The 21,483-nt window shown below is 49.3% G+C and overlaps 1 protein-coding gene across 1 annotated transcript; it reads left to right on the top strand.

Annotated features, from left to right (window-relative positions):
• The first annotated feature begins 1,141 nt into the window (after positions 1–1,141).
• Positions 1,142–20,110, top strand: SIAH2 (siah E3 ubiquitin protein ligase 2). Its single transcript, XM_004597694.4, has 2 exons — positions 1,142–2,164; positions 18,993–20,110. The coding sequence occupies exons 1-2, from the start codon at positions 1,739–1,741 to the stop codon at positions 19,548–19,550; spliced, it is 984 nt and encodes a 327-aa protein (XP_004597751.1). The 5' UTR covers positions 1,142–1,738; the 3' UTR covers positions 19,551–20,110.
• Positions 20,111–21,483: the final 1,373 nt, after the last annotated feature.

Raw genomic sequence — 21,483 nt, 5'->3', positions numbered from 1 at the left:
GAGCACCCTCCCTCTCACAGCCTCTTAACTAAGTAAAATAACATGTATTTATTTCCTGGAGGCTCCGAAGACTCATTTCTTGGACATGTTCTATTCATGGTTACTCACCAATATTAATTTTAAACATCTAATTTAAAAAAAACAGCTAACATTTACATAACTCATACGATTACATATTATACATGACATATAGGACATACTTGAAATGTAACATGTAAATAAAAATGAACAACACAAATAAAACAAAAAAAATTTTTAACAAAGGCAAAAAAAGAAATTAAAAAAAAAAGTAACATGTTCCTATAACCCTTAGTACCCTACCTGTAAGATGAGTACAACTGTTACTCTATTTCTATAGATGAGGAAACTGAGGCCCGGGTTTCCTGTTTCTGTTTGCTTCGTTAAAGAAATTGCCCAAGGCCACACAGAGATGGCAAGTATACAGGCACCATTCTACGCAGTTAACAAACTCCTGTCCCACAAAGATTAGCCAATTCCTAAGTAGCCAGTTCCCCCAACTCCCGCGTCCATATTCAAGCAAGCACAGAGAAGAGTAAAAACCCCTAGAGTTCAGTGTTAAAAACACTGAACAAGCATGTGGCTTGCGCCAGGCTCCGGAGTGCTCCTCGGGCAACGCGTGGCCAGAGTCCTTCCAACGGGTCCTCACGCGCCCGGCACACTACTTAGCCAGACACCAGCTGTCTTCCTCCGCCTCACGCGTTTCCGGCGTGAGCCCAAGCAATCTCAAAACTCGCCTTGGTCACCGCGATCCCACCCCGGGCCTGCTCTGCAAATTCCACCAGGCAGCCTCCGGGGAGGCAGGTCCACGGAGTAGCCCAATCCGGCCCTTGACTGCCCAGCCCGGGGTCCGGCTGCCGGCTGCCGGCTGCCGGCTGCCGGCTGCAGATCCAGCCCCTGATCCTGACCCCACGTCGTACAGTCTCCTCCCCAACCCCGCGCGTGCTGGTGACTCATCGCAGGGGAGAGAAACCTCCGGGTTTTTCCGACCCGTCCCGGACGCCCGCGTCCGCCTCCTGCCAGCTCGCGTGCCGTCCCGCCCCCGACCACGCCCCCGCGCGCTCCTGTGTAAAGTAGCCTTTCTGGTTCCAACCGGGTCGCCGAGGCTACCCAGGGTGTGGCCAAGGGACGGGGGAGGACGGTCCTCCCCTAGCCCGGACCTGCAAAGGGCGACCCCGCGCGGCGGCGGCCTCGGCGGCGGTGGCGAGTGGGTCGGGCTCGCCGCAGCCCCAGCAGGAAGCGCCCGCGCTGGGCCGCCCCCGGCGCCGGGAGCTGGAGCCGGGCGGAGCCCACGCCGGGGCGCAGGGTGGCTCTGCCAGTCCCCGCGCGCCTGGGCGGCCGCACACGTGTCCAGGCGTCACGTCCGCGCGCGCCCCCGGGGCTTGCGTCAGCGGCCGCTCCTGGAGCTGCTGGGCCGGGATCTGCGCGCCGCTCCGGGGTCGGGCCCCGTACGCCTGCGAGAGGAAGGCACCGCGCCGCGGAGAACGCGCCAGGGCTCCTCGGAACGTCCCGGGGGCTGCGGAGGGCGTCTGCGCAGCCCGGACCCGGCCCGACCCACCTCCTTGCCGAGAGCTGAGCGCCCCGGTGACCCGCCGTCCCGGGCTGGGCGCCGTGGCGTTGCCCCGGAGCCTGCCGCCCGCGGGGCGCGCACCGCCTTGACCCGGGCGGCCCCGCGGCAGGCAGGCAGGCGCCCGCAGTTCCATGGTGGGCTCGGAGCGCGATGAGCCGCCCGTCCTCCACCGGCCCCAGCGCTAACAAACCTTGCAGCAAACAGCCGCCGCCGCAGCCCCAGCACACTTCGTCTCCGGCTGCGCCCCCGGCCGCCGCCACCATCTCGGCTGCGGGCCCCGGCTCGTCCGCGGTGCCCGCCGCGGCGGCGGTGATCTCGGGCCCCGGCGGCGGTGGAGGTGGTGGCGGGGCCGGAGCAGTGTCCCCGCAGCACCACGAGCTGACCTCGCTCTTCGAGTGCCCGGTCTGCTTTGACTATGTCCTGCCTCCCATCCTGCAGTGCCAGGCCGGGCACCTGGTGTGTAACCAATGCCGCCAGAAGTTGAGCTGCTGCCCGACGTGCAGGGGTGCCCTGACACCCAGCATCAGGAACCTGGCTATGGAGAAGGTGGCCTCGGCAGTCCTGTTTCCTTGCAAGGTAAGCCTGGGACCTGCCAAACTCGGGTGTCCTCCAGTCCTTCGCAGGCCCCGAAAAGAGGGGACACCTTTCTTGTGTAAAGGTGGGCTTGAGGTGGGGGACAGTGTTTACACCTGTGGCCACTCCCCTCCTCCCTCAAGCCCACCTGTCCACTTTGGGAGTCGCTTGGAACGAGTACTGAACCCGAATTTCTGCCTGGCAGGCGGTGGGAACCCAACACAGCCTGTGTCGGCTGTGGTAGTAAAACTTGGACTAGGTGGCCCCCGTGGGGTCTGAAGAGGGAGGGAACGTAGGAGCTGAAGGCACCCTTTACCATCACTTGGCCTGGCAGTCCTGGCACTGGCTTCCTCATGCGCCCCGCGCCCACCATCTGCACACACCCGACACGTGGGCGCTCTCAGGAGTGTAGCTGGGAAAAAAAAGTGGGGGATCCCTGAGCCTGGTTGCCTCCAGCAACCAGAAAACCCAGCAAGCCACGCCTTCCCCGCGCCCAGCCTTCCAGACTGAGGCGTTGTGGCTGCATTTTTGTACAAAACAGGATGAAAACAAGGTTAGGAAAAGAAAAGCAAGTCCAGCCTTGGGGTGAGGCGATGTAGACGTTGTAAACCATACTTGGTTGTGTGGCCAGAGGACTTTTTGGTACTCACCCCATGTTTTTCTACAGAAATAACCTCTACACCCTGGTCTTCCTAATGGATGTTATTTCATACTGTGTAATGTCTGCAAACTGGCATGACCTTAATGTATTTGAAATGGAGTTCTGTGCCATGTGGTCATTGTCTAACATGTGTATGCCTTCTGTTAGAAACCCCAGGAGCAGTTACACACCCTTACCTGTCCATGTTCCTTTAACGTAGAGCTCTACCATCAAGTTAATCTACTTCGAAGTGGAAATAATGTTGTTAAAAGTAACTGTTTTGCCTCTTTGGCCACTCCCGCTGTCTTGCGTATCTCCTTTTTTCATATACATAGGGCAAGAGCTCATTTTTAAATTAGAAAGAATCCACCCAAGGGCTCAGACTTGGAACTTACATCATAAAATTAGTGATCTAATTTGGTCTCCTGCTCTGCCACAAGTGGGGATTAAAATAGTGTATTCAAATAAGGGTTTGGACTATGGTTGTTTCTTGAGGCCTTAATAAATGACTGCTTTGAGCCCCTCCTCATATAATGCCCATTAACTCACTCAGCCCTTCATTTCTCATAAAATTTAAATGAAGTATTTTCATACTCAAGGTCATGAAGAATGTGACAGCCTGGTGATTAAAGAAGATTGAATGGTCCTTGTCGTCGTGGATACTTTGTGATGTGTGTGTTATGGGGAGTAAGAGGATGCCCCCAAGGGATTTGGGGGGAGCTCCTGTTTCAAACCCTCACTTTTCTGTAAACCAGGGGAGGTTGGTAAACCTTTTCTTCTGCCAAGAGTGTTGGCTATTTGTAACATCATTCAGGGCCACACAGATTAGTTGCTTACAAATTATCCTGCTGTCATTTTGGTCATTTAAGTCCTAGCTATAGCTGCCTTGACAGAGCTGTTTCAAGGGCCCTCTGCACCTTGCAGGTCACATGATGCTGCTACTCTGAATCTAAGCCTCCCATGGCTAACTGAAGAAATGGCTTCGAGTGGATTTTAGTTCACACATGAACATTTGCTATGTCAGTGTCCCAACTTCTATTTTAAATCGCACTCCCAAGAGAATTAAATTGGTCCCGAGAGAAAAGGCAGGCCACAGTCACAGCAGGCTGTGTGCTGTGTAGAGTTGCAGTTTTCGAGTCTAGAACCTTGGTTCCTGTGGAAGCATATGTTCTTAATGTGTAGCCGGTTAGTGAAGTCATTCTTCCAGAGTGCCTCTCTTGGGAATCGGGAATAGCAAGCCTTTTTATGTATGTCATCGATTTTTCCAAGTCTGTGTTCTGTAAGAATGCAATCTGACAAAGCCATCACTTGGCGAGCTGAAACTGGAAAGGGTCAGTGTTTCTTCTGTGGACTAGTTCAGGCTTCTAATGTTAGCTTGGGGTCATGTGTGTGTGTGTGTGTGTGAGAGAGAGAGAGAGAGAGAGACAGACAGAGAGACACAGAGAGAGACTGAGAGAGAGAAAGCTGGAGTGTGAATGCCTCATCAGTAATCCTAACTATTGACAGGGCAACCCACCCTATTAGGATGGATAGATTAAACTTGGATATATGTAAAGAGGCCTGGAAGGCAACAAAGACAAATTAGCATGGAAAAGGACAAGCGACAGGGAATGGTAAAGCCTGTGTCAAACTTATGTATTTTAACTGTATTTAGTTGCTGCTTATTTGAAAGGCAGGGATTGGTAGAGACAGAGAAGTCTTCCATCCATCTCTTCCAACTCCCAGCTGCCCGCAGTAACCAGGGCATGAGTCAGGAAATGGATATAGGTTTTTCATAGGAGTGTGGCAGGCCACCCAGGTACTGGCACCATCACTGCTGCCTCACAGGGCAGGAAGCTGAAATTGAAAGCAGAGGCAGGATTCGAACCACAGATGTTCAGCGAGGAGTTGGGGGTATGCCAAGCAACGTCTTTACCATGTTGCCAAACGCCTGCCCTTCAGTGTCCAGGCCAGCTCAGTGTGTGCCTAGCCCTTTGGCCTGCAGCTTGAGGTTCCTGGGAATCAGAGAAAGTGTCAAGCACCCCCCCCCCCCCGCCCACGTCCCCACGAGTTCTCAGAATGTCTCTTCTGGGCTGGCTCCTGTGAGCAGAACACTGCTGTGTGAAGTCCCTAGCCTAGCTCCCCAGGGCCCACAAGCACAGATCCTGTTCCCTTACGAGTCCTCTGGGCATCTTGGTGTTGCTATCCACAGATGAAGGCTCACACTTGTTGACTTCTATGGAGCGAGGCTATGTGGGATGTTCCTGGGTATCCTGTGCCACTACTTGTGGCACCTGGTCTGGCTATTGTTGGTTTGCACTTTGGTCACTCGAAAAAAGTCCATGCTGGTAGAATAGTGGTCACTTGACTTGTGTAGTCACACAGCCAAGAAGCAGGCTAACCCATGAACCCCAAATGCATGCCTCCTCTGTATTGTTCTTTACTACACAGGGACTTTGGATCTGAGTTTATACAAAAAGTCCTAAGTCAAGGTTGACAGCAGGAATACAAGTAGTTAGATACGTTCACCACATGGGCCTCTGGTGGGAACATCCCAACAGCATAACGTGTAGGGTCACCACCAAAAAGAATTTTATAGGGCATGTTGAATGGGAAGGTGGGGATTGGTGGATGGGGTTACAACCTGATTTTCTTCCCACTTCTAAACTGTTCACGCTTCAGTTGGCCCACCCAGCAGTTGGACAGTTTGTCAAATCTGTCTTACACAGGTGTGGGGCCGTGATGTGCAGGCCAGCGTGTTGCCAGCACTTGCGATGCATCAGAAGCTCTGGTCTCCTTTCATAAGAACATGGCTGTCTCCCACCTAAGATAGTTTGAGTCCATTTTGTGACCTATGACTTTTTCACACCTGAGAACTTTCAACATCCTGTCCCTGTGTCTTCAACACCTCTGGTGAAGTGTAGGTAAAAGGGAAAAGTGAAGCTTGACATATGATTCAACCAGTGTTTTACCACACAACAGAACATTTTGGTGCTAGCCAAGTGTTTCTTTCCATAACTGTAGGAAGTGCTAAACCACCCCAGCCTACTTATCCCAATACATTTTTCTTTTCTGCTTTCTTTGTCCTTTCTGAAATTTTCTAGTATGTGTAAATCTACCAGACCTCCAAGTAATGATTCCATTGGGAGGGAAGTCTTCCCTGTGAGCACATTGTGATCATATAGTTTTGTTTCCTAAAAACCAAGTCAGACAGTAGAAAGGTTCAAAAAGCCCTCTGGGTGGCTGCTACTAGTCCAATGGACAAACTGCAAGAATACCAGCAGGGACCAGTGACGGTGAGGGCGAGAGGCCCGACACATGCTTTTCAGGCCCAGGAGACCTCAAGGAGCAACGAGGTGATAGATGCGATCAGGTGCCACCTTCAAAGAGGGCATCCCTTACCCAGCTACAGCAGATTGGTAGTGGTAGACATGTGAATGCAGTCATGCCAGACCTTCAGAATTTGTCAAGAAAAGCCTAAAATATGGGTCTTTTTGCATTGGATATCTCAGTTTCCCCCCACCATCCCCCCAACACTGGCCTAATTCAAGTTGACAGCCAGCACTTGCAGGCCAACCGTGAACATGGGCCAAACTGTGGCTGCCAGCACGTGCGGAGCCTCTGATCTGGTTCACTGAGCTTGAAAGTGCTCATTGAATTCTCGCCATAAAGTATCAGGTTAATTTGGCTGGAGTGGTTTATGTAAAACATCAAAATTCACAAGAAATGGCATTTTTTGGGCCCAGCATGGTGGCCTGATGGCTGGAGTCCTCACCTTGCACATGCCGGGATCCCCTATGAGCGTGGGCTCATCACCCAGCTGTTCCACTTTTCTTCCGGCTCCCTGCCTGTGGCTTGGGAAAGCAGTGGAGGACGGCCCAAGGCTTTGGGATCCTGCACCCCTGGGGAAGACCTGGAGGAATTTCCTGGCTCCTGGCTTTGGATCGGCTCAACTCTGGCCTTTGCGGCCACTTGGGGAATGAACCAACAGAATGAGGATTTTTCTTTCTCTCTCTCTCCTTCTGTCTGTAAATCTTTCTGATAAAAATGAATAAATCTTAATAAATAAATAAATAGCAATGTCGTTTCTTGTTCTGATGTATTCAAGGGCTCATAGTTGCCACACATTAGCTGAACCAGCCACAGCATCCAGCATCTGCTGTGGATTGAGGGCGGGTTTCCCAGAGCATGATCCCACCTGGAATATTTGCATGTAACTCTACCCTGGACATGTTCTAAAGGAAAAAAAGTTTTCTAAACTAATTGTGTCTTTAAGTTTCTTTGTAAAGCCTCTGAAAGATACAAAAAAATTTCTAGCAGAAATTCATCCCCTTTGCCCCAAATGCCCATCTTTCATCACTGGTTTCTTAAAACTTAGGAAATTCTTGTTTTCTTCATTCCAGTTCGGTAAAAATGTTATGTTATGACCTTTAGACCACAGCGTCTGTGGGACAAAAGTTTACCCATCGTCCCAGGTCGGGGGCATAGACATTGTAGAAATGAATCAAGGATCTCTGTCAAATGAGTGGGCCTGCGTGCTGTTTTAACCCTCTGGACTGATAAAGGTAGAGCCCCACTAGGCCAGACCCCTCCATGCCCACCAAAGTCACCATGGCTCATTGGCCCATGGGCTGATGGAAGGTTGTTTGTGAGGATGGTGGCACTAAATCTGTGTCCACGGTTAGAAACTGGCCGAAAACAACCAAGGCCCAGGCATAAACTTGAGAAACAATAAAAGGAATCTTCCTGATTTTCACACAGAATTTCACATAGCTGTGGAAGCTGGCCCTGACTTTGGCTTTTCAGTAATGGGGCTTTGTCCCATCCCATTGCTTGACTGCTTTTAAAACGGGAAAGCCTGGTTAGACTAGGTCCCATTTTAAAACGCATTATATTTTGTATTTTTTGACACAATTTAAATTTGCCATTTTAAAAGACAGAACATGTAGAAGGTAGTAAAAAAAATTAGAAGTCTCTATGATTCCCCCTACCTAGAAAAAAACAGCTATAGCATTTCACATATATGCTTGCAAATTAACCTCCAGATCAATGGAGTTTTTCATTCAAAATTTAAAAAAAAAAAGTAGGTAAGATTGGGAATCCCCTTGTATACATTATTTCATGGCCTGTTTTTTTTTTTTCCACTTAACACGTTGTGTCTACTTTTCACATTGATGTATGTTCCTTAAAGTCATGCTTAATGAGTACATAATATTGCAATTCCCTAGAAGTACTGTAGTTATTTATTTAATCAAGCTTTAGCTCATGTCCATTTTGAAGTTGCTTTGTTTCTTTTTTCTGTAAATGTCAGTGTTTTACTTGAAAGACAAAGAGAGAGATTTTTCATTCACTGGTTCACTCCCTAAATTCCCACAAGAAGCACTGGGCTTAGCTGAAGTCAGCAGGAGTTGAACTCAATCCAGGTCTCCCATGTTAATGACAGAGACCCTAAAACCTAAGCCATCCCCTGCGGGCCTCTCAGGTGCACACTGAGAATAGGGGAGCCAGGATGCAAACCAGGCATTCATGATGCGAGCCGCAGGCATTCCAAGCAGTCCCCACTAAACACCTGCCCCCAGTTGTTGTATCCCCTTACTGTGGCTAAAAACTGCTATCATTGACTCTTTATGCAAAAGAAAATAGTTTCCTAAGAGTTGGTTTCTAGCTGTCAGCCAGTGGATTCTGAATAGGCTTCATTGCGATTGGAACTGAGAGATTGGCAGCAATCCAGAACTGATGAACTATCAAAAGTGTATGAGCAGGACCCTCAGAGCACGCCTCCCGTTGGGGATCTGGGATGGGTGGGAGGTTGGGTGGGGCTTTTCCCTTTGTTTTTTTCCCTGACCCCAGATACAGGGTAAAATGATATTGATGTGGAAACAATGGTATTACCCACTTTCACCCTGTAGCCCTTGACACTGTGTTCCCTAATCAACTAAGAAAGATTATTTAAAAATAATAAAATAAAAGAAAAAAAAAGAGTTGGTTTCTAGACAGTTAACCTAAACAGAAACCTAAACTCCAGCTACTGGAGTCGGATTGCTGTCTGTCTTGGAATCACTTTCATTTGAGTGCCCATTTCTTCACAGGGTCTCCAATACTGAGTGCTAATTACCCTTCTGATTTTCTTAATGTTTATTTCTGTTGTATCCTCAGCCCAGAGTTGGCTAACAGAGTGGCCCTCTTCTTAGGGTGGCCTGTGAAATACAGAAACAAGGTTATATTTGAGCTTCAGATAGATGACGATTTTTAGAGGAGTCATTGTCTAAGTAAGACAATGGGTATCCAAAGTTCTGATCTGCCAGGCTCCAAGGTTGATACATTTTGGGGGAGAAAAAGGTTGCTGAGGGGCACAGTGTACCTGGGTAGTCATGCTAGCAGAGGTTGGGCAGCGCACTGGGAGGCTGGGAGCTACAGCGGCTCCCACTGGCTCTCCACGTGATGTTTGGATTTCCTTGAAGCTACCCCTCTGGGAGGGACCTTGCAGAACTGGGCCTCTCACACCACAGGTTTTTGCCTGCTCACTGGCCTTGGGCAGACAAAAAAACATGACATGACGTGGTCAAAAGCCCAAGATTTTTGTTGGAATTACCTTTCCCAGGAGAAAGGTGCAAAAGTAAAATGAGATGTTATTTTTCCGGTCTGACCACAGTTTGGTAACAGTGTTTGCCACTGTCTTTGCCTGTGGGTGTCTTTGAAAGCCCTTCCTGCAGGATGGATGCCCTCAGGATGCTGCCTTGTGAGGGAGGTGAGGAATTTACCATTTAAGTGAAAATCTGCTAACCTTCCTGCTGGAAGGGTGCTAGGCAGCTACAGGTCGAGTTGCAATGACCGCTCTGTCTTGTTGCCTGGACCTGGACATACCTGACTGTGTCCGCTGCCCTGTTCAGTGTAGTCAAGAGATGAGTGGTGGATTCAAGATCACACAGGAGGTTATAAGCACATGTCAAGCAAGAGGAATGGAACAGCCAGATGAAGGACAGGACATGGTTGTTTCCTAATCTGTGAGAGATTTCAAAAGCTGGAATCCTCTGCCCAGATCCATAGTGCCTGAAGAGACACTTTTCTTACATGATCTCAAAGCCTGTTTAATTTTTTTTAACACTTGATCTTAACCAAAAGTCCAAGATGCAACTGAATTTTTTTAAGTCCTAAGGTCCACAGTAAGATTTCTCATTAATGTAAAATTAACTTAGTGAGTAAGGTGGAGGATTCATTGATCAACAAACATGTGAGGACAAGAACTAGAGAAGAAATCAGTAAGTCAATAAACAAAATGAGCAGACCCGTAAAGAAACTGGGAAACAACCTGAGATGATTCACTGGAGTTTTGGGCTTAAGATTTTTAAATTGCTAAAGTCCTTTGAAAGAGAGAGAAGGCCTGGTGTAACTGCTTCTTGAAATGGAAGTTTATCATGCTTTGGCTCTATACCAGGTGTGGCTGCAACTTCTATCTGAATAAGTATCAAGAAAATATTGAGAAGACAGGACCTTCAACCCATAATCCCCTAATTGTGTGCTGGTCGCTCAGCACAGACTGTGAGGACCTCTGCCTTGCATCTGAACTCCTCCTAGAACTCTGCTTCCGTCTCTGGCTTCTCCCCAACACTGGAAGGGGGCTTTGGTAACTCTCACTCCTAGCGCTGGTCTGTGGGATGAGCCGGACCCCTGGGTGGTGGATGACGACCTTACAGTGACCACACACTTGTCTGCTGCCTACAGATTCTTAAAAGGCTCACAAGACAATTGCCGAATGCTCTGTTTTCTGCGACAGCCAAGGAGACGTTGGTTATGAAGATAATTGACGTCTTCATTGCAGGTTTTACTGAGTCACTGAAAATTTCAAAAAGGGCCTCTCAATAAAGGAAAACAATTCTCTTTAGTTGCTGTTACATTTTTCTTTTTTAAAAACGCTTGATAAAACTTCATTTCTTCAACCACCTCTGCCTAAGAAATCTATCATTTGAAGGATGGATAGACCAATTCAGTCCTGGGTTTTTCTTTTTTTTTTTAATGATTCTTGAATACATTTTTGTTTTGTTAGGCCTTCAGTCTTACACATGAGTTACAGTAAGACTATTTTTAAAATTCCAAATAGCCTTTTCTAGATTCACCCTTTTTCTCCCTCTACCAGTTGTATCCGTTCCATTCAGATGTATGTTTTAAAACCATCTGAATGTAAATTACAAATGTCTTGCCTCTTTTAAGTACCGCACAGGGTTTTTCCTAAGAACAAGGACTTTTATATATATATATGATTATGGCACAGTTATCAAAATCAGGAAACTTAACAGGTACAAGGTACTATTATCTAACTCATGATCCAGGCTCCAGTTTCAGCGGTTGCCCCAGCAACGTCCTTTGTAGCCTGTTCGGCTTCCCAGGCCAGGGTCACACGTCTCATTTTGCCATCAGCGTGCATTTTGTAGCCATTACAGCTTCTCTGTTAAAGAAAAAGCCATTTCTTGGATTTAACCCGAAAGTTCATGAGCATCAACTACAAAATACAAGCTGTGTTTTGTTTTTCTTGTGTCGTTAAGTGAGGCACTGGTGGCTACGTTGCTCATCTCCTAGGAGGTAAAGCGGGTGGGGCAGGGTGGTCCCCGGAGAGGGACTTGCATCTGGTGCCTCTGTCGGAGGACAGTGTTGGCTGCTGTGGGTGCAGGAAATTATTGAGTTGCATGGAAGAGAGCTGCAGCAAACAGATTGAAGGAACTGTTCTCAACCAGTCACTTGTAGCCCAGCAGCAAAAGGTCATTTTGCTTATATACTCATTTTATAAGCAAATACAATGTGACTGTGTTTATCAAGTAAATAACAGGTACCCCGTGGATGTATTTTTACATTAAAAGGAATATTTTTCCTCAATTCCAGCATGCACAGTCTTAGAGTCTTCTACCCAGGAAAAGACTGGAAACTATTTGCTGCTCTCTGCAAAGACCCCAAAGACAAGGGTCATAGGGCGCCTTTCTGTACAGCGCATGTTTGCTCAAGACTTTCAGCAACGGGGAGAGTGTCTCAAGTCGGAGAAGGGATTGCAGCATTTCCCCAGTTCTCATCTCCCTGGGCCATTTTCTCCTCCCTTCCTTGCCACCTTTGGTTTTGAGCTTCTCTGTGTGTGTGTGTGTATGTGTGTGTGTGTGTGTGTGTGTGTGTGTGTCCTTTGAGAGGCTGACAAAACTGAAGCACCGAGCAGGTAGTTTCCCTAGGGTGCAATCTCCTTTGTAGCTGTATGCAGGTCTCAGAACACACACAGGCACAATCACTGCGGAGACGCCAGGGGCTGTCAGGGCACTGCTAGGAGGAGCCCCGCGTCTCCAGAAAAGCTCTCCTTGGCCTGGCCCAAACACACAGGCCTTCCCAGCTGGCGGGGCGAGCCCTTGCCAGAGGATGAAAACCGAGACCTCCTCAGGACCTTCTTGCCAGGTGCCACGGCCAAGTGGGGAGTTCCTGCTGCTGGGAGAGGTGCGGGGTGCAGCTGTGTCATACTCCTTAAGGAATGGCGGCTCCGGGGTTGGGTTTCTCCTTGCAAACCAAGGAAGATAGGCCAGGTGTCTGTGGGCTGGGGGGCTCGGTGTGGGAGAGCGGGGGCAGTGGGTGGGAGTGGTGGGTTGGAGAAAGCCAGTGGAGATCTTTGTGGTTTCTTTTTCTCAAAATGTGGGTTCTTTGTTTGCTTTCTGAAGGGTGCAGGGCTGTACCTGTGATGTGTTAGGCTGTAAAAACGGGTGGGAGTGACTCCGTGGTCTACTTCCCTGCTCTGCAATGGATCCAGTTGTGGTGTGTGTCAGGCTGGCATCTCTCAGGGATCCTGGTGAGGCCTGTGGGGCTGGGCAAGGACCAGCAGCACCTGGTGAGGCCTGGACCCCTCCTGCAGCCAGGAATGAGGCTGCCCGGAAGCCAGGATCTGTGAGTCCTTTGTTTGCATGTGGCTGGAGACTTGTCTCGTCATGGCTGAGGATCAAGAGTGGCTGCTGCCGACTGAAGCACAGCAGAGCTGAGCAGGCGCGTCCTGTGCTCCAAATTGTCAGCAGTGCCGCTCTGGAGAAACCCCAGAAATAACCTGAACTGGCAGCCAAGGTCCCACCTCTCTCTCCTCTCACCCTGCAGTAGAACCAACCTAGCCGGCTGCACCTGCCATCACCCCTCCCTCCTTACCCTGCCCTCTGGCTTCACCCAGCTATGTCACTGGCATACGGTAGCAGTTCCCCCTACATAGCAGGAAGTCTGTCCCAGTGTCCCCAGCAGAGGCCTGAGGGAGAAGATAGATGGTTCCAGATCCTAGGTTTGTTTCTGTACTTACATCATCTATGATAAAGTTTACTTTCTACATTACACACAAGGATTGGCAAGAATAAAAGAGAGCTGCAAGAACATACTGGCATATACTGTTGTCAGGTGCTCATCTGGACCCTCTCGTGAGGATTCAGCCGACCCGGTGCCCACAGGCTGAGGCTCTGGGCAGCATTTGCTGCTCTTGGCCTTGTGCGATGCATCAGAAGGAGGGTCCTGTGTGAGGGCTGCTGAGCCATCATCGGGATAGCACAGGGCCAGTAGTGCATCGGCATGGACATCCTGCACAAAGGGACGGCTCACACGGGTTTCATCACTGTGCTCCGAAGGGTGTACCCTTTACAACTTGGGAGTTATTTCTGAAACTTTCCATCGAGTATTTTTGGACCACTGCTGACAAATCACTGAAAATGCAGAAACAAAATGGACAGAGGGGGCCACCGTGCTCAAGTTGCCTGTCGCAGCGTGTGGCCCTTCCTGACTGGAGGTGCTGCCAAGTCAGCAGCCATAGCTGATCTCTCTCTCTCTGTGCTCTGAGATGGGGCTGCACGGCCCTGGCAAGCCCCTTGCAGATTTTCAGGCAGGCACAAGGCCTAGGCCCAGGACCAGTGAGATTTGCACTGCCCACACAGGTGCCCGGAGACAGTTTCCTACAGTCTTGGGGGGAATCCGCTGTCCCTATAAAGCCCTCTCTCTTTGGTCCCTGAATGGCAGCCCCAAAGGTCATGACAGAACACCCATCGTGCTCTGGAATGTTCTTTCAGAACCATACTGAGATGCTGCAAGCATGAGAGTGGAGTGGAGTGGTGTTTAAAATTCCTTCTTTTTAGAGATTATCTTTCATCCAGTCATGCTGAAAGTGGCTCCGAGACTCCTAAAGGCACATCCCTACCCAGGATGGAAAGAAAGGAAAAGATTGAAGCCCAGTTTGTGTAAAAAAAAGCAGAGGTAGCACCACGGCCTGAAAACATGTCCATCTAAGTTAACAGAGGCTGCAGCGAGGTCTCCTTGGTTTTTCGTCCACAGATGCCACACAGTGCCTCGTCCATTTGTGTAATTTAGGGAGGTTCTCTCTTTTCTATATTTGAGTTGAAGGAAGGGCTGACTGAGTGGCTCCTAAGGTGAACCAAATAATTCAGAATATAAATACCACTTCCAGGATGGTAAGGGTTCTAAAAAGATTGCAAGATGAGAAACAGTGGCTGTGAGCGTGCAGTCCATACCCGTGGAGTGGTTCAAGGCTTTGGGAAGGGGTGCAGTTTGTACTTTCTGGTTTTGCCCTTTGCCCAAGTTCTTCTTGTTCCCAGGATTGCGCCTGGGCAGCTGGGGTGAGCAGCCCTTTTCGAAACATCTTCAGGGTCAGCTCCTGAGAGCTCGTGCCAGCCAGGGAACGCTGCGAGGTTCCAGGCCAGTTCTTCGCTGTGTTTAGAGACTGAGTGTGTCTTTGTGTGTGTGAGAGAGACAGCTCTGGAGAGCAGTGTCCCACCACCACGCCCAGACCATCAGCAGTCCCTATAACCTTACGTACAAGCTAGATTTAAAACACAGTTAATAGGAGCTTGTTTCTTCGGGCCTTTTAAAGTCAGGGTACAGAGTGTAAAGACACTGGGTAAATAAATTTAGTTCTCCCAGTGATTACATTTTTTTACACCCAGGCTTTCAAAATTAGCCCATGGTTCAAAAACACGAACAAGCAGTTCTCATCAGCGAAGTCAACAAGGGTACATTTCTGCCAGTTTCTGTTCAAGATGGCAGTCAGCTCGAGGGTGGGGAGGGTGAGGGGAGGGTGAGCTGCCATGGTCCCCTGAAGCCATGCCCCTTGCCAAGCCAGGGTGGCCGCCTGGGGACTGTGACCGAGTGTTTGTAAGGAGACAGTGCTCAGTGCCTACTTGTTGCTAATGATAAATTCATCAGGCATTTGGACGAGGGACAAGGTGCTGCTTGGGATAGCCACTGGAGTGCCAAGTTCAAGTCCTGGCTATTCTCTGGATTCTGGCTGCCTGCTCTCGGCATACCCAGAGAGGGTGCAGGTGATGGCTCAAGTACTTGGGTCTCTGCCACCAATGTGGGGGACTCGGCTTGAGCTCCTGACTCCCATCTTTGATCCAGCCTGGCCTAGCCTGGTTGTGGGTATGTAGGCAGTGAGCTGGCACATGGATCTCTTTGCATTTCATATATATGTACATATATATCTAATTAAAAATTGGTTATACTTTGGCCTACTTAAAGTTCATGGGAGTGGGGGGACTTGTGAGCAGTTTCTGTGTAACACAACCCCATTCAGCACGAGAAACCGGTGTAGCCATGTACCCTCTGTCCAGACACAGCCTATGGCAAGACATTACTCAGTCAAAACCTCATGCTGCAGATGTTTTAAAATCTGATAGGGAAATACAGGCCAAAATTAATAGGATTGAAGTCCCAAATATATTCTGTGCTGGTGCTGACCTTCCGGGAAGAGCCAGAATGAATTCCAGCGAGGCTGGTCCTTCTGTCTTCAGAATCAGAGCCATGTGGCTAACGTGTCACGGCCAGCAGTGGCTGGTCTTGAACTGGCTGTGGCTTGTGCTGGAGCAACAGAAGTGTGCCTGGTTGGTACATTACTCCCTTGGAGATGGGAAGGCAATGATTGCCCTGTGTCATCAGAATGTCCCTGGCCTAATTGCTCAGCTCCACACCAACCAGGAAGTGAAAGCAGGCGGCTTGAGCAGCCACAGGATAAAGCAGAGGGGAGCACCGCACAGAAAGACCCTGACCACAGCTCCCATCTCAGCAAAATTAGCCATCAGTTCAGGGATGGAGATTGCCATGATTAAAAGGGTGAGCCATGGAGGGGCTCGTTACAGCCTGAGCACCTCGAGGACAGACTCAGAAATCTTGTTTTAAAAAAAGAGAGAGCTCCCAAAAGCCCCATGCTATAAAAGAAAATAGGAGAAATGGAAACTCTTAGATTGCAGCTGTAATAAATGTACTTTGGTGGTAACTGTCAGCCCTACTCCATGCCTCAACACACGGAATCTCATTGAGCAAAGTGATGAGTCAATTACCGCTGTGTCTGACACATCCGCAGTGGGCCTGTGCGTGCGCTTCACACACGCAGTACCGTATCATTTTCATTTGGATGCATAAATCCAGTAGCACATACCATCAAAACCTGACCCAAATCAATACATTTTTGTTATCTCCTGCCTAGGAGGCTTTCCATTCTGAATTTTTTTTAGTGTAAATAATTTATATATTGTGACATTCTAGAGCATATTGATCGAAATGTCTACCATAATGCTTTAAGAAAGATCGTTTCTGGTTATCAAAAGAAAAGTTTATAAGACATCAGAGTCTCAACCAGGATTGAGTCCTGGTTCCACCCCCAGTTTCACCTTCCTACTAGAGCAGACCCCGGATGCAGCTGATGGCTCAGGCACGTGAGACCTTGTCACTCACATGAGAGACCCAGTTTGAGCATGAGCCCCTAGGCTTGAGCCTGGCCTAACTTCTTAGCTAACTTCCTTCCTTCCTTCCTTTTTCCTTCTTTCTCTCCTCCCCGCATCTCTCTGCCTTTAAAATAAAATGACAGTAGGGCTCGGCGGTGTGGCCTGGTGGCTAGGGTCCTCGCCTTGATCCCATGTGGCCGCTGGTTCTAATCCTGGCAGCTCCACTTCCTCTCTGGCTCTCCTCCTCTCAGTATATCTGACTTTGTAATAAGAATAAAATGAATCTTTAAAAAAAAATAAAATGACAATAAAATATACTTTTGAAAAGTTAAGGAAATTAAGGCATAATTTGGCAGGGGAAGGAGAAGCAAGCCCAGAGTTTGGGGGTTTGTTTCTTGGCAACTGGATACAGCACCTTGGAAGAAGGAGCCAACCCTTCCCTTACTGGGTGTCTCAGTGGAGTGGGGACTAAGCCAGACAGTGTGCCTGCTGACCCGCATTCCAGAGGTAGAAGACTGAAGTCTGGTTTAACCTGAAAAAGGTGACTCAGGTTTCTTTATTTTACCAGGACGGCAGCATCGTTCTCTGGGCAAGTATCTGCTTGTGGGCTGATCCCCATCTGGTATCTAGGAATCAACACTGTCTTGTAAGGGTTGGGAGCAGAACTCCAATTTCCTCCAGTGTGGATTCTTCTGTGGCAGGTGCTATTTATCCATGGGAGTGGCATCCCAAGCACAAATAGAGAGGCAGTGTCAGAGGGGCAGCCTGACTGTCAGGAAACTCGCCACGTCCCCTTCTCCTGCACCTATGGTGGGAACACGTGGTCAAGAAGATATGTGCTTTTGAACTTGAGGAAGTGGTCCCAAGAGGAGGGACAGAGTCTACTCATTTTTACCAAACTGACAGGTAGGCTACTAAGAGCTCTTGCATATGTTTATTTTCTTACTACCCCGAAAGTATGGGCAACACCCCCCAAGCTGAAGGCTGGGTGATGTGTCCAGCAGTGTTGAGGGGTCTCCAACCCTCCTCATTCCCACCCTGCTCACTCCGCTTGTTGAGAGCAGGGAGCCAAAGGATGGCTGTGCCCAGGGCCTGCCTGCCAGCTACCAGCTTAAGCCCAGAAGGATGGCAGGGGACAAAAGAAGTGTACCATCTACAGAATGGTCTCTGTGAACAAAAATAGACCAAATACCAAGAGGGAGCCTCAGAAAGTTTGTGAAAAATAGAAATTGAGATAAGTTTATTTTGATATAAGACGGGTTCAAGTACACCTTATGAAAAGTCTTCAACAAGTTCCTGGAAACACGTACCATGAAAAATTGTGCACAGATTATTAACGTGCTTGCACCAGAATACTTTTTAAATTTGTTTTGAAAGGCACAGAAAGAAGGGAGGAGGGAAAAGAAAGGGGGAAGAGGGGAGAGAGAGAGAGATTGATTGATTGATTAAGGTTCACCTACTGGCTCACCGTCCAAATGCCCACCACAGCAGAGCTGAGCCAGGTCCAAGGCAGGAGTGAGGAATTGCATCCAGGTCTCCCACACAGTCAGGCCCCCAGGCATGTGGCCATTGCCTGCTGCTGGACTCAGAAACAGAACCCAGGCTTGAACCTGTGTCAACCAGCATCTTCACTGCCACACCACATGCCCACCCCACACTTATTTCTATGTTTCCATGAACTCTTCAAGTATTCTCATACAATAAGCCTTGCCTGACCCACTGTCACTGCATTCTTTTTTTATAAGATTTATTTTTATTAGACAGATATACAGAGAGGAGGAGAGACAGACAGACAGATCTTCCATCTGTTGATTCACTCCCCAAGCAGCCGCAAAGGCTGGGGCTGAGCCAGTCCTAAGCCAGGAGCCCGAGTCTCTTCTGGGTCTCCCATGTGGGCACAGGGTCCCACGGTATTGGGCCATTCTCAACTGCTTTCCCAGGCCACAAGCAGGGAGCTGGATGGGAAGTGGGGCCACCGAGATTAGAACCGGCACCCATATGAGATCCCAGCACGTGCAAGGTAAGGACTTAAGCCACTAGGCTGTGGTGCCAGGCCCAAACAATTACATTCTTAAAAAAAAATAATGAAACATAAGAGGGGTCAAGTTGACTCATAAATTTCTGTTCGAGATATTTAATAGCAAGAGGAGCTAGTTTTCACCTTTTTAACAGTGTGTGGGACTGCTGCCACCCCGTATGGGAGACATGGACAGAGTCCCAGGCTCATGACTTCAACCTGGAAATAAGGATCTTCAAAATGTTGATGGAAAAGACAAACAAAAAGCTGTGCATGGATTTCAGGGTTTTTTGTTTGTTTGTTTTTGTTTTGTTTTGTTTTGCAACAAGATAAACCTATCTCTGGATCTCATTTTCCATTTGCTTTATGACATACAGTTTAAGTCCAGGAAACATGAGTGGCCTGATCCTCACCGAGGCTCCCACGCCTGGAAGTCAGGAGAAGGGGTTCATGTATTTCTTTGTGTCTTCGCAGTATGCCACCACGGGCTGCTCCCTGACTCTGCACCACACAGAGAAGCCAGAGCATGAAGACATTTGTGAATATCGTCCCTACTCCTGCCCTTGTCCCGGTGCCTCGTGCAAGTGGCAGGGGTCGCTGGAGGCCGTCATGTCCCATCTCATGCATGCCCACAAGAGCATCACCACCCTGCAGGGAGAAGACATCGTTTTCCTAGCCACAGACATTAACCTGCCAGGGGCTGTCGACTGGGTGATGATGCAGTCGTGTTTTGGCCATCACTTCATGCTGGTGCTGGAGAAACAAGAGAAGTATGAAGGCCACCAGCAGTTTTTTGCCATCGTTCTGCTCATCGGCACCCGCAAGCAGGCTGAGAACTTTGCCTACAGACTGGAGTTGAACGGGAACCGGCGGAGACTGACCTGGGAAGCCACGCCACGCTCCATCCACGATGGTGTGTCTGCGGCCATCATGAACAGCGACTGCCTCGTTTTTGACACAGCCATAGCCCATCTCTTTGCAGATAATGGGAACCTGGGCATCAACGTAACTATCTCTACATGTTGTCCATGAGTCACCGGGTGGCTCTTGGAAACCCCCAAGATTCTCTGGGCACCGTGCTCTATGCTTAATAAAGGTTCTTACAGAGGTTTGGCCAACACATCTTTACCAGTCAGCTCCCCGTCCCGACAGAGAGCAACACTGGAATGCACAGGGATGGCCTGCTACCTGTTAGGAGGCCGTCCTCCCGGCGCTGATCACTCCACTGCTCACTGGGGTTTGCTTCCAGAACAACACATGGCAGGGAGCTCAGGGTCCCCTTAGAACAGGCAGTTGCAAAGCAGAGGGTCCTGGCTGCCACCTGCCTCCATCCACATCTGCGCTGACAAAAGCACAGTGACCGAATAGCAGATTCCTAACCTTGACTCCTCTTGGGAGGGGAATGGCTTGACTGTATCTTAAACAAGAGTTGTTCCAACTGGATAGCTCTCCAGTCTACACAGAAATCACCTGAAGTCCTCATCCCAAAAGTAGTGATTTGGGGAGGCCATGAATTACAACAGTCTGGTCACCAAGGAAAGTCTGAGGATTCCTGACTTAAACTTTAAACAAGAAAAGAAAGTAAAGAAAGGGCCCAGATTCCTACAGGTGCTTTAAGATTGCCCTCTCTTGATTTCTGTTCATCTCTCTAGTCTTTGCCTTCCTGCCTCCTCCGTAGCCTCAACACTAGATCCGCAGACCGCCCCCCCCCCACACTCCTGGGATGGTCCCTCTCCTGCCTGGGGTGGCCTGCCTGGGGAAGCACGTCATGGGGCCAGCGAGGGTTCTCACAGGACTCGTTTTTTGCTCACCACTAGTTTGGATGACCTGTTTACACACAGCTTCCCCGCCCCGAGAAGTCTTTGATGGTAGCTGGTGTGAAAGGTTAGATCGTTGGGAGTTGGAAAAGCTTTATACACGTGTCATATGCTTGTTATTTCAAAGTCTGTGTTGGGTTGGAGTTTTTCTCTTTCTTTTTTTCCACATTCACTTTAGTTTTGTAATAAATATTTTTTAAAAATGAATGTTGTCCTCCTTTCTCCTAGTTGGGGCAGCGCCTGTGTGCAAGCGAAACCTGACTCCCTCTGCAATTGGAGCTAGCAATGTTGCCAGATGAGTAAACAGCTGTGTTTGAGGGTCCTGGTGCAGGTCACTGGCAGTTCCAGAGCCTACACTTACTTCTCTGAAGCGTGCACTGCAGCGGGCCCTTCGGAATGAGGGTACCAGGACCCCCTGCCGGCAGGGTGCTGCTTTCACGGAAGGAAGAGGCTGGGTGGTGCTGATGGCCACAGCATTGAGGTTCACCCAAAGGACCCCAGGCCCTCAGTCTGAACCCTAGACTCTAAGGGCTTCCGGAAATTAGCCCCAAGGCCCAGAAGCCTTCAACCAGCCCTCTGCCAAGACCAGGCTCATTAGCACGGCACCAGGTGGGAGTGCCGCCTATGGAGTTGTCGTTTCTGTGTAGCACAAGCACAGAGATCTGGCAGTTAAGGAATTTCTCAAACAACTTATCTCCCAGGCTTTCCTGTAAATAAAAGTTGGCTAGTTTTTAAATGGCTTACTAAAAAGGAGACACTCAACACCACGTTTGGTGCAAGAACAAAAACCCCAACATTTATCACAGAGCCACGTTTCAAGTGGCTGTACTGAAGAATGCGGAGGTGAAACGACTCAGGAGCAGCTGGACTTGGAGCCGGGGGCAGGGCTGGCTGGTCCACAGAACCTTCAGGATCCTTGTGGCCCCAGGCAGTGAGTGTTGTGCAGCTAGGCCCCTGGCCAGGATGCCTCATGCTCTCATCCCCTCTTCCTGTTCCTGCAGGATGGTAGAAATCTGGACCAGTGGGTCGCTAGTGTACCAAAGGGCAAGGACCAGGACGGGAGAGGAGAGAGGAAACAAAGTGCCAGAAACACAGCGTTACACATTTAGCCCAAAGCAGTGAGTTGATGAGCCAGCAGCCACACAGGA

This window comes from Ochotona princeps, chromosome 3, assembly GCF_030435755.1.
Source record: "Ochotona princeps isolate mOchPri1 chromosome 3, mOchPri1.hap1, whole genome shotgun sequence".
Classification (NCBI taxonomy): Eukaryota; Metazoa; Chordata; class Mammalia; order Lagomorpha; family Ochotonidae; genus Ochotona; species Ochotona princeps.
Note: the sequence above shows the minus strand (reverse complement) of the source record. Positions and strands in the feature narration are given on the sequence as shown.

Coding starts and splice junctions, on each gene's coding strand:
- SIAH2 (XM_004597694.4), top strand. CDS start 1,739: ATGAGCCGCCCGTCCTCCACCGGCCCCAGCGCTAACAAACCTTGCAGC. Junction 2,165..18,992: donor CAGTCCTGTTTCCTTGCAAG/GTAAGCCTGGGA, acceptor GTGTCTTCGCAG/TATGCCACCACGGGCTGCTC.